The sequence below is a fragment of the Cydia amplana genome, chromosome 26 (genome assembly GCF_948474715.1).
Source record: "Cydia amplana chromosome 26, ilCydAmpl1.1, whole genome shotgun sequence".
NCBI classification, from domain to species: domain Eukaryota; kingdom Metazoa; phylum Arthropoda; class Insecta; order Lepidoptera; family Tortricidae; genus Cydia; species Cydia amplana.
In genome coordinates, this window is record NC_086094.1 from 581,860 (window position 1) to 594,775 (window position 12,916).

The following is a 12,916-nucleotide window of genomic DNA, read 5'->3' on the forward strand; positions in this document are numbered from 1 at the left end:
TCGAATAACATCCTTTGAAGAGCATTTCTTTTATTTTTTGCCATTTTTATATATTGTGACCTTTTTTGCCACAGTTTTGTTATTTCTAGTCAGGATCAGGACAGGAGGAGGAAGAAAAAAAGTGTCCTAAAATTTCCATACATTTTTCAAACTTTCCTTTTTGTTACCGCTATACAAAGTATATGGGGAAATTGTAACACAATAGGAAAAAAACTCTGGGACATTTTTTTATCCCATTAGGATCGAAAGAGCTCGTGATTCTGAGTAGAAATAACACAAAAGTGGCAAAAAAGGTCACAAATATACAAAAATGGCAAAACATAAAAGAAACGTCCTGAAATAGGGTAATTTCAGGATGGATGCCCCCGTGGGATAGATGCCTCGATATTAATTTCTTCTAATAGCAGGACTGTCGTGCGACACAGACAGACACAGAAGAACAGGCGGATCAATATTCGAACTTCTCTATGCTAAGGGTCCTTTTTTTATATCAGAGTGCTTAAATGAGCTTTACTACATACTAGATTCCTTTATTATATATTTATTTATCTACGTTAAGGAGAACCAATAGCTTTAAACTTACAATAGACAACAAGATTGAAACTGAAATCCAACTACAGGAACTCGTAGTTAGTTACAAAGTATTCTAAATTAAACGAATACTAGCACTTATGCGCACACACACATGCGCACAAAGAGAGAAAAAAGCGTAAATTAAATTGGAAACCTTAGAATAGATCCTAAATTTCGGACCACTTCGTTCATTAGCGCCTAGAATAACTGAGGTGTCAGCTTCGAGCAACACCGGCTTCCGACCGAAGGGTGACAGAGTTCAAAAGATGAAAACAAAATAAAGTAAAATTTATCAGATTGAAATGCAGTTAAAGAATATTTAATGTAAAGGCGCCAACACACTAAGTTGATAATTTCAATGCATTTAATCGCCGAATGAAAACAAAACGTAAGAATGATACAAAAAGTGTACATGTAGTAATACATTATTAGGAACACGACGAATAGAATATACGATGGCTCCTGTGGTCACAGTACTTGCACTTGAAAGGTTTTTCACCAGTGTGAGTCAACAGGTGAGTCCGTAAACCAAATTTCCTTCTACACTTGTGGCTACAGTGACTACACTACACATGAAAGGCTTCTTATCTGGTGAGTCCGTAATTCTGATTTTATTTTACATAATTATGTAGGCACAGTAACCTGAAACGCTTCTCGTCTGTGTGAGTCATCAGGTGAGTCTGTAAATATCTTTTTCTTCTACACTTGTAGCTACAGTGACTACAACTGAAAGGCTTCTTTTCTGTGTGAGTCATCAGGTGTCTCTGTAAATCTGTTTTTTGTCTACACTTGTAACTACGGTGACTCTGACGGGTCTAAAGCACGCAAAGCTCTTTCTGCAAGGAGTACACTCCGGTTGGAGCAAAAAGCTTTGGAAACTTAGCAAAAGACAACTCCAAATCATAACGGGGGTGTTTACTGGCCATTAAGGGGTCAAAAGAATTCTGGCCAAGATGGGACATTCTGACAACACCGATTGTCGTATATGTGGCGAAGAGGAAGAGACAGTAAACACCTAATGTGTGAACGTCACGCCCTAGCCAGACAAAGAATGAAGGACTTTGGAGCAGGATATCTGGAACCAAAGGACTTTACAACGCTTCCCATGTGCTCAATCATCCGACACATGGATATGCTGGGAAAAGCTCTTGAGTAGTTAACGGATGTTCATAAACATCACAAAAGATCCCTATGGGTCGAAGTGTATTCGCAAGGGCCCCCGAAAACAATAAGATAAGATAAGCTACGGCGACTACAACTGAAGGGCTTCTCTTCTGTGTGAGTCATCAGGTGTTTCCGTAACTGAGCGTTTGTTCTAGACTTGTGGTCACTGTGTACACCTGAAAAGCTTCTCGTCCGTGTGTCATCGCATGAGCCTGTAAATCTAATAATCTAAACTTGTGGTCACAGTGGCTACAACGGAAAGGCTTCTCGTCTGTGTGAGTAATCAGGTGAGTCTGTAAATCTGTTTTTCTTCTACACTTGTAGCTACAGTGACTACAACTGAAAGGCTTCTCGTCTGTGTGAGTCATCAGGTGAGTCTGTAACTCTCCTTTTCTTCTACACTTGTAGCTACAGTGACTACAACTGAAAGGCTTCTCGTCCGTGTGAGTCATCAGGTGACGCTGTAACTCTCCTTTTCTTCTACACTTGTAAATACAGTGACTACAACTGAAAGGCTTCTCGTCTGTGTGAGTCATCAGGTGAGTCTGTAACTCTCCTTTTCTTCTACACTTGTAGCTACAGTGACTACAACTGAAAGGCTTCTCGTCCGTGTGAGTCATCAGGTGACGCTGTAACTCTCCTTTTCTTCTACACTTGTAAATACAGTGACTACAACTGAAAGGCTTCTCGTCTGTGTGAGTCATCAGGTGACTCTGTAACTCTGCTTTACTTCTACACTTGTAGCTACAGTGACTACAACTGAAAGGCTTCTCGTCCGTGTGAGTCATCAGGTGACGCTGTAACTCTCCTTTTCTTCTACACTTGTAAATACAGTGACTACAACTGAAAGGCTTCTCGTCTGTGTGAGTCATCAGGTGACTCTGTAACTCTGCTTTACTTCTACACTTGTAGCTACAGTGACTACAACTGAAAGGCTTCTCGTCTGTGTGAGCCATCAGGTGACGCTGTAAATCTGCTTTTCTTCTACACTTGTGGGCACAGTGAGTACACCCGAAAGGTTTCTCGTCTGTGTGAGTCATCAGGTGAGTCTGTAACTCTCCTTTTCTTTTACCCTTGTAGCTACAGTGACTACAACTGAAAGGCTTCTCGTCTGTGTGAGTCATCAGGTGACGCTGTAAATCTGCTTTTGTTCTAGATTTGTGGGCACAGTGAGTACACCCGAAAGGTTTCTCGTCTGTGTGAGTCATCAGGTGAGTCTGTAACTCTCCTTTTCTTTTACCCTTGTAGCTACAGTGACTACAACTGAAAGGCTTCTCGTCTGTGTGAGTCATCAGGTGACGCTGTAAATCTGCTTTTGTTCTAGATTTGTGGTCACAGTGTGTACACCTGAAAGGCTTCTCGTTGGTGTGAGTCATCAGGTGAGTCCGTAAATTTGATTTTTTACTACTCTCGTAGCCACAGTATTTACACCTGAAAGGCTTTTCGCCTGAGTGTATAATCATGTGAGCCTTTTTCGTCAGTTTTTTGTCACCATGTAGCATTTGATGTCGTTCTAAACCATAATCCCCTACGGTTGAATTATGTAAAGGCGAGTGAGTGTGTACGTGCTTCTTCAGAACCGACTTGCTCCTGAACAGTTTGCCGCAATGGTGACATTGATAGATGGTGGTGGTGACATGGGGTGTGGGTGCGGGCTCGGTGGCGTGCAGCTTGTATGTGCGGCGCCCGACCCGGCAGGTGCGCCGCGCCGCGTCCACCAGCAGGCGCTCCAGCCTGACCGAGCACGAGCCGCGCCGACCCGACACCACCGCAGAGGAGACGAGAGTGGGCGCTGCAACACGATAAAATAATACTCAAATATCCAAAATACATTTATGTGGCAAGCCACTCCAGAGGATAAAATTATACTTTGCTATATGTCTTTTAAGAATAAATAATAAATATTTTGTTTTTGGCTAGAACTATCAAAATGTACCAACTAAACATATTCCTATACATCAGCATCACAACTAAAACGAATTTTAATTAATACAGCTGAATTAATTACAAGTTTCATTGAAGAAAAATAGAAAACATATTTACAGAATTTACTCTCTATTTAGACTCTGTGTTGGTGTGCGTGTGTTATGGTAGTTTGAATGTGTGTGTGTCGGGAGGAGCTTTGCGGAGTAGTCTGACAGTAGTTAAACAACAATCAACACACCTGTCACCACCGGGGCGACTATGGGGCGGTGCGGGCGCTCCGGCCCCAGCACGAGCTCGTCCTTGACCACGTGCTCGTCGTACAGGCCGGCCAGCATGGCGGCCTCGCTCACGCCGCACCCGGCTGTGCTGTCCTCACACTCCTCCTTCACACAAGCCTCTTCATCCACAAATCCGGCTTCCTCCTTTATAAGGGCTGAAACAAAGGGCTGTAATTACCATTAGAGTTGTAAGTCAGACAAATATATGGATGAATCAACATAAATTGTTTACAATGCTGCCCACAAGTGTGATCATTGAGACAACCAGGCCAACACTTCAATGTATAAATGAATAAGTAGTAAAGTAATGCAGCAGACTAAATTCCAATAGTCCACAGGTTTTGTATAAAATGTACATTTTCTCCTCTGGTACCTGTTCTTGAGAATGTTTTATATGTTTAATAGATGAAATCAGTAAAATTAAAGTTATAATACAGGTTGAATGAACACCTAAGCCTTCCTCAAGAATCACTTTATTGATAGGTGAAAACCGCATGAAAATCCGTTCAGTAGTTTTAGAGTTTATCGCGAAAATACAAACAAACACACAGACGCGGCGGGTGACTTTGTTTTATAAGGTGTAGTGATGAGCTTACGCATTTCCGACTGGGCCGTCTCTGGCACCAGCTTCACGCGCGCCGGCGACATGCTGCCGGCGTCAGCACTTGTCTCCATCTCTCGCAGCGGCCGCGTCACAACTGCCACTCAAAAGTTATACTATTGTCCGAGTGTCATAAGATAAGATAAGATAAGATAAGAATAGCCTTTATTGACCAAAAAAAAAAAATTCATTACATTACATTTAAATTGATTCACATTTCATTTAACATTTTTGTTAAGTAATTTTAATAAATATATTTTTAATGTTATTGTTTTTTTTTATTACTTATTTAGTCTGCCTTCTTGGCATAGGCCTCCTCCAGCTCTCTCCATAGCTCTCTATTCTGTGCTGTCCCAATCCAGTTTACTCCCGCATGCTTCTTGATCAGAGGCGGCTGGTAGCTATGTATTATGGGTGTTCACTCACAATAAAAAACAAAAACTAAACCTACACATTCAATTAACCGCCGCAAAGTACCTAGATGTCGGTTTCCGTCCACCCGGTCATTGAACTCTCTCATAGATTTTCGGTATTACGAATATCTTGACGACCGATAGACGCCAACTGCAGTTCATTTTACAAATGTGTAACATGGCAAACCTGCATAGTGCAGCCACCGCGCGCACTGGCCGGTTGTAAAATAAAAACTAAGCCATTCGCCCGTCTTTTGTTTTTTCTCATGAATATTCAATTGGAATTCTGTTGCAAATTGCACAACTTTGATTTTATTTTTAAATGAGACTCGATGCTTATGATTTGTACTAAAAACTATATACGAAGGCTACCACTAATGCAGGTAATATTTGTATAATTGTATATATAGTATTAAGTTTCTGTTTATGTTTAAATTAAACCTAATCCAAGTCTTATTTGTACGTCACTGGTTTCCTGTAACGAAATGAGGCTTGGGTTAGGTTCCGGCCCGACGTCTAAGAACGTACGAATGTTGCAGCCTTTACTTCTGCCTTAAAACTGAAGAGGTACTTATTACTGTTGCTGTTTCTTTTGATGGATATTTGCTGCTGAAGTTTTTCTCTGCGTGGACCTTGCTGATGCGGTAGCACCCGCGGCCAGAATTGATCGTTTGGTTCGACAAAGATCGGGATGCAAGAACGTTAAGGCCAGTGACGATATTTTATTTGTTTAGGCTTACGTACTGACGAAAATTACTTTATTTTATTATACATATTTTTAATATTATATTGTTTTACTATATGAACCTAGTTTCATTTTCTACCGCTCTAGTTAGTGACAAATAATAGGCGTGCGGTCAGTATATCGTTTATTGCAAGACTGGTTCTACCCTCCATATCTATACGTATACCTAATATGTACCAACACCTCCACCCTTATTCGCTACTAACTAACTTAATACTATTTGGTTCTAAATTCTAAACAGCGGTGAATCGTGGCCGTTAACAATAATACAGCTGTGTACGAGTGACCTTATCTAACGCACACACCGGTGAAAATTGATTTACAAGTTCTTTAAGATTTAGCTATCATATTTGAATGTGTTTATTTTAGGAATACAGTGATATCTTAATATTGATGGCTAAGTACTCAGGGTAAGCGTGCGAATATTCGGCCTGTTAATTACTTACTTTAATTTACTCTGTGATAATTCCGTCTATTACGATAAACCATAAATTTAGATAAAAGGGATAACAAGTAGGTAGTGTTGAACACTCGGACGCTTACATTACCTTATGCAGCTAACAATTAATTTAATACAATCATACAGTATAGAAGGTAGGTGATACTTAATTCTAAAAATATTCCTCAAATCCGAAACGTATAGGAGGTTTAGGTACCCTTTTAGGTGGACACATATTATCACCCATATCGGTTGCAACCTGGGGCTGGTCCACGGCGGCAGCCTGCGGGGAAGCGTCTTTAGTCGCAGCCTCGCTCGCGCTAGCTCTAATCGGCTCCGCTGGTCGTTCCTCTGATTCCAGCTCGCATCTATCTACTTGCGGAACAATTAATGAGCTATTTCTACGCTGGACGGATGATCTAGGCGGTGTACGTACTTCCTCGGTTACCCTTGGGACCCTACGCCTTAGTTGGTCGATGTGTCTATGTACCTCGGTTCCCTTATCACACAATACTTTATAGTCTGTATTACCTAGAATGTCCGAGACCTTTCCCGGGACCCAGCGATCGGAAGAGCGGTAGTCGCGGCACCACACTTCGTCGCCGCGTGCGAATTCGCGCCCTCGCATCCCTCGTTCCGCGTTGTCATGCCCTTGACGTTTGTTTACACGGTCTAAACGATCTGGTTTTAAATTATCTAAGCGCATACGTAAATTTCTTCCCTGTAAGATTCTGGCCGGACTTTCACCAGTAGTGTAATGCTCGGTATTTCTATATGATAATAAAAATCTGTTTAAAGCCGTATCTATATCTACTTTTTGTTTAATAGCTTTTCGAATTGCCCGTTTGCAAATTTTAACACTATTTTCTGCGGCACCGTTGGACGCCGGGTGGTAAGGCGCTGAAAATAAATGCTCAATTTTATTTCTTGCCAAAAAAGCTTCAAAATCCGCACTAGTAAAAGGAGGGCCATTATCTGTAACTACTTGTTTTGGTAGGCCAAATCTCGCCCACATTGGCCTTAACTCTGAAATAACTGCCCCTGCGTTCGTTGATTTCATACGAATGGCCTCAATCCACTTAGAACCGGCATCTACCACAATGAAATAAGTATTCCCTAATATGGGCCCTAAAAAATCACAATGTAATCTTGCCCATGGGCGATTGGGCCATGGCCAGGGGCTCGGTGCGTGGCCGGGCGGCGCGCTTGCCACGCTGGCGCACACCTCGCAGCCGCCGCAGGCCGCCTCCACGGCCTCGTCCACTCCCGGCCACCACACGTAGCTCCGTGCTAACGCCTTTGTTTTAACAACACCCATGTGTGTGTCGTGCAGCTCTTTCATTACCTTGGATTGACAAGATATCGGGATAACTACTCTGTGTCCCCACATGACACAACCTAGTTCGATATATATCTCTTTCCGTCTATTAAAATATGGCTTAAGCTCTTTTATATCTACGTCGGTAGGCCACCCATCCACGACGTAACTCAAAACTCTGCTAAGAATCGGGTCTGAAGCTGTTTCCCTTTTTAGTACCTTATAGTCTAATAAAAGGGCTTCAGATGCGAAATGTAAGTACGTCTGCTCTGGCAACACTTCTTCAGAGGTGATTGAGTTATCCTTGTGAGAATCTATTAAACGCGATAGTGCATCCGCGGTATTTTTATCGGTATTTACATATTCTATGTTAAAGTCATAAGCTGATAACTTAATCGCCCACCTCTGAAGCCGACTTGCAGCCGTAGTCGGTATTCCAACATTTGGTCCAAAAATGCTTACTAGAGGTTTATGATCCGTGCGAAGAATGAATTTTCTACCAAATAAATACTGATGGAACTTATCTGTGGCAAAAACGATGGCTAAAGCCTCCTTGTGAATTTGACTGTAATGCATTTCTGCGGGGGTAAGTGCGCGTGACGCGTAGGCGACGGCGCGCTCGGAGCCATCAGGAGCGCGTTGGGCCAGTACCGCCCCAAGGCCACGTGATGACGCGTCACAAGTTACCACACTAACCCGTGACATGTCAAAATGAACCAATACCTCCGCTCCACAAAGATCTTTTTTTACCTGAAGGAATGCCTCATTCTGCTCCCTCCCCCAATGATAATGTTTGCCTTTTTTTAATAAGCTATACAGTGGTGTTAATCGGGATGCTAAGTTTTTTACAAATTTCCCGTAAAAATTGATCATACCTAACAAAGATTTTAATTGATGGTTATTCTGGGGTGGGGGCATGTCGATGATAGGTTTAATTTTATCCGGATTTACCCTTAAACCTTCCTTGTCGAGAACAAAACCTAAGTACTCAACTTTCTTAGTCAAGAAGTCACATTTACTTTTTTTAATTTTTAACCCATTTGACTCTAATATACTTAGCACCTGCTCGATCGTTTGAAGGTGACTACCTATGTCTTTACTTTTAATTAAGATATCATCATAAAAAATTATTACATCCGGTACCCCTTTAAATAAATCTTCCATAAACTTTTGAAAGATTCCTGGGCTAGACGCCAGCCCATAAACTAAGCGAGTGTATTTAAATAGTCCCTTATGTGTATTTATCACCGTGTACTCCGTGGACGCCTCATCTAGGACTAGTTGATTATAAGCTTGTGACAAGTCTAATTTAGTGAAATACTTATATCCGCTTAGCGTGCTAAAAAGGTCATCGACCTTGGGAACCGGGTACCTATCGACCAATAAGTTAGGATTAAGGGTCACCTTATAGTCCGCACACAGCCGTATTCCGCCGTCCGCCTTACGAGCAATCACCAGAGGAGTGGCCCAGTCGGAGCGGCTGACGGGCCGGATGACGCCCGCTTCAAGCATGGCGTCAAGCTCGGCGTCAACGCGCGGCCGCAGCGCAAACGGCACCGGCCGTGCGCGGCAGAACACCGGGCCCCCGCCCGGGCGTACATGCAGCCGCACCGTGCCGCCCGTGTACCGCCCCAGGGTGCCGTCAAACAATGACTCATGCCTGGAAAGGATTTCATTAAGGTTATTAGATTTATTTACTTTTTCTGTGTCTATATTACAAATCTTAGAAGCAGGAACATCTATACCTAACTCCGAAAGCCATTGTCGACCTAAAAGAGTCGTGACACCGTCGTCCATGACATACAAATCTAATCTTTTTGTAATTCCTTTGTACCTAACTAGGACTCGCAAATAACCCTCCGGTTGAATCACAGCTTTATTGTATAGCGTTAAATTTAAACGACATGGCCGTAACGGTAAATCACTGAAATGTTTATGATAAGTATCTAGTGTAATACATGATAAGGCGGCCCCGGTGTCAATTTCCATATTTAGCAACTGATTTTCAACAAACATTGTGATACATACCGGTTTATATTTGCTTAACGACATTTGGTACATAGGTTCGTTGTCATCATCCGAATCACAACTATTGTCCAGCGCCGACGTATATCCGCCGTTAACGCTCGCCGCGTCAGCTGATGCCCGGTGCGCGTGCACCCAATAGTTGTTTGTGCCTCGGCGGCCCGAGCGCCCTCCGCGCCCGCGCCCGCGCCCGCTGCCGCCTCTCCCAGCTGATCGGTTACCGCGTGCTCCGTTACCGTTATAGATCACGCCGTCTCCGCGTGATTGTGACTGGCTGCCCGCCGTTTCCGTCACTCCGAATCTTGCATTTTTCTCAGGGCACATCCTTCTTAAGTGGCCTAAGTTTTTGCACATACTACACTCAAAGTTTTTATATTTACAGCCTTCCGTTTTATGCCCAATCTCCCCGCACGCCATACATTTATGGTTCGCTTCTAGTTTATGTACACCCGTGATAACCTTAGCGTCACGATCTACGGCGACTGCATTCTTTTCTGCCGCCTCCAGCGTCGTAGCCAAGCTGACCGCCCTCGAGTAGCCAATTCCGTCCTCCGCAAACAATCTTTGCCGCGTCGACTCACTGACAATGCCACAAACAAGTTGGTCGCGAAGATTATCTTCTAACGAGGTACCAAAATCGCATGTTTTTGCCAACTTCTTCAGTTCAGCCACATACTCAGCTACACTCTCTCCCTCTGCCTGGCGCCGCTGTCGAAATCTGTAGCGTTCGGCCAAGATGGAGGGCTTCGGTTGCAAGTGATCCTTTAGCAGCTTCACCGCGTTAGTGAAGGTCAAAGATGAAGGTTGTTTGGGGCTTGCTAACGTAGATAACAATTGATATGCATCTTCTCCCATTACGGCGATTAATGTTGGCAACTTCACTTCATCCTTAATATCGTTCGCGAGGAAATACATTTCTAACCTCTCACAGTACATAGTCCAATTTCCAGCTTTCACGTCAAACTCGGGTATTTTGCCGACGCCCATTGTTTTTTAACAACTATTTAGATTTAGTTATCACTCGTCCACAGAATAATACTTGATTTTAGCACGTATTGACTAAAATAACGGTAAAAACCACGCCTCGTTCGCCAGTGACAAATAATAGGCGTGCGGTCAGTATATCGTTTATTGCAAGACTGGTTCTACCCTCCATATCTATACGTATACCTAATATGTACCAGTTAGCCGGTTACAAATGGATATAATGTTTTTATTTAAATTTTATGGAAAGATGTACTAAATTGTTAACACACCTGTTTCGGTCCCAACAAACTCACCGCACAGCCGTCACCCGCGCCCGCGCCAAACACAAAACGTATAGGTAACACGAAAAACAAAATAAGCTAGTTACTTTTATCACATTCACACAACACAACCACGGTGTTTTTACTTATTGATCTGATTTAAAAAATATATAAGTTTTTGCTTTTGAATAACATTGCTACGAAAGTTCAAGGTCGTCCATAATTTAACTCGAGTCGATTTTGTAAACTTTTTCACATTCTCACGTTAAATTCATTCATTTTTAAAACCTCACAACAAACAAATTATGTGCTTTAACTGTTTAAACTCTTGTTTCATTATTTAGAATGAGAAAAAGACAAAATTGCATTCCCGCACATACTTTAAAATTGACTAAGGTTGGTTTAGAAACAAGTGACAACAATATCAACATGGCGCGCGGGATGCGCGCGCAGATCAACCGGGCTCGGAGCGCCGCACCGATTTTGCCTCTTCCCTCATAGAAAATATTCTGTTTCACGCGCGGAGTTGTATCGCTTCTCTTTCGCTCTTATTGAATTTCCTATTGATCGAATGTACTAAATCTTTTTCCATAGGAGCGCAATCCAAAGCGCTCCGCTTCGCGCGTTACCTTTGATTTCTATGAAATTATAGGAGTACGCCGTGTAGGTAGTGGTGAGCTGTCTATAAACTTAAGTATAATGAATAATAGTAGTTTATGCAACAGTGATATAATAAGGGTTCTTAAAAGTCAAGGGTCGAAGTTACAAAACGAGACGTAGTCGAGTTTTGTAAAAAAAGACCCGAGAATTTTAAGAACCAATTATGAGCTGTTGCATACATTACTTTTTCTATGACAGCTGCAGCAAAAAAAAAGAGTTATTATTAAAAAAAAAGAGTTATTATTTAAAAAAAATTGAGTTATTATTAAAAAAAAAAAAGAGTTATTATTGTAAATGAAAACATACCTCTTTCAATCAAGATGATCGGAACTTGTATCGTTAAAAAAAATAAAGCAGTTGTATTATACTCATAAGATGACTGCTAGCAGTCATCTTATGAGCCTATAGACAAATCATTCAAATGACATTGCTTTAGATATCACTGTCAGTCATTTAATTGACACATTTAAGTGCTGGAGTAGAAAAAGGTTATTATTTAATTGGTATTGAGTTTTTTACGATCGATCTTAAATAGTAATATATTAAATAAGTACCATAATTTCATTTTGATTATTTATGGGAGTGCACCGCACAAGCGCTCCTTAAGGCGGGCCGCGCCTGTTCTTGATGTCATCCGACCACTTCCTTATTGGTTTCCCTCTTCTCCTCTTTCCATCTCTAGGATATCATTCCACTACCTCTCTGTCCCACTTATTTTTACCTTCTCTTGCCATATGTCCAGCCCATTTCCATTTTAACATTTTTACAGTCGCTGATATATCCTTAATTTTAGTTTTCTTTCTAATATCTGTGAGTCTTACTTTGTCTTTCCTTTTTACAGATAAGATTGATCTTTCCATGTTATGTTGGCAAACTTTTAACTTTTGGAGATCTTTCTTAGTTACTGCCCAGGTTTGACATCCGTATGTCATACATGGTAGAACACACATATCAAATACCTTTGATTTGCAAGACAATGGTAAATCTTGGTTTTTTAGAATGTCTCTCAATGACCAGCTTTCCATCCGTTGACAGTTCTTTTTTCAATTTCTTTACTCGTCATGTTTGAACCTGTTATAATTTGTCCTAGATATGTGTATTCTTTGACATATTCAATCTCTTTTCCATGGACGAGTATAAGATTATTGGTGTGGTTTGACATAACCTTGGTCTTCTCTGTGTTCATTGTTAGTCCTACTTCAGCGCTTTGCTCAGCGAGTTGCTCTAGCATTTCTTGTAATGATTGGGCACTTTCCGCAAATAGCACTAGATCGTCCGCAAATCTCAGGTGGCTAATTTTTTTACCATTTATGTTTATGCCTTGATAATCCCAGTTAAGGTTCCGAAATAGGTGCTCTAGCACGGCTGAGAATAATTTTGGTGAGAGTGGGTCGCCCTGTCGCACCCCTTTACTGATAGAAAATTCTGTTCCCATGGCTTCTAGTTGGATTGCCGAAGTACAGTTACTGTATATTTCTTTGATAATCCGAATGTATTTTTTGTTTACTCCTTGCTGCAGCAGGGCGC

General features: G+C 41.8%; 2 protein-coding genes across 2 annotated transcripts; both read right to left on the reverse strand.

The window, feature by feature from the left end:
- Window positions 1-1,859: 1,859 nt before the first annotated feature.
- Window positions 1,860-8,969, reverse strand: LOC134659993 (oocyte zinc finger protein XlCOF6-like). Its single transcript, XM_063515691.1, has 5 exons — window positions 8,706-8,969; window positions 7,293-7,484; window positions 6,357-6,545; window positions 3,902-4,109; window positions 1,860-3,529 (listed from the first exon to the last, which is right to left on the reverse strand). Exons 1-5 carry the CDS (start codon window positions 8,967-8,969, stop codon window positions 1,860-1,862), a joined length of 2,523 nt encoding a protein of 840 aa, XP_063371761.1.
- Window positions 8,970-9,030: 61 nt separating this feature from the next.
- On the reverse strand, window positions 9,031-10,491 carry LOC134660117 (uncharacterized). The gene is made up of 2 exons (XM_063515821.1): window positions 9,486-10,491; window positions 9,031-9,117 (listed from the first exon to the last, which is right to left on the reverse strand). The coding sequence occupies exons 1-2, from the start codon at window positions 10,467-10,469 to the stop codon at window positions 9,112-9,114; spliced, it is 990 nt and encodes a 329-aa protein (XP_063371891.1). The 5' UTR covers window positions 10,470-10,491; the 3' UTR covers window positions 9,031-9,111.
- Between the last annotated feature and the right edge of the window lie 2,425 nt (window positions 10,492-12,916).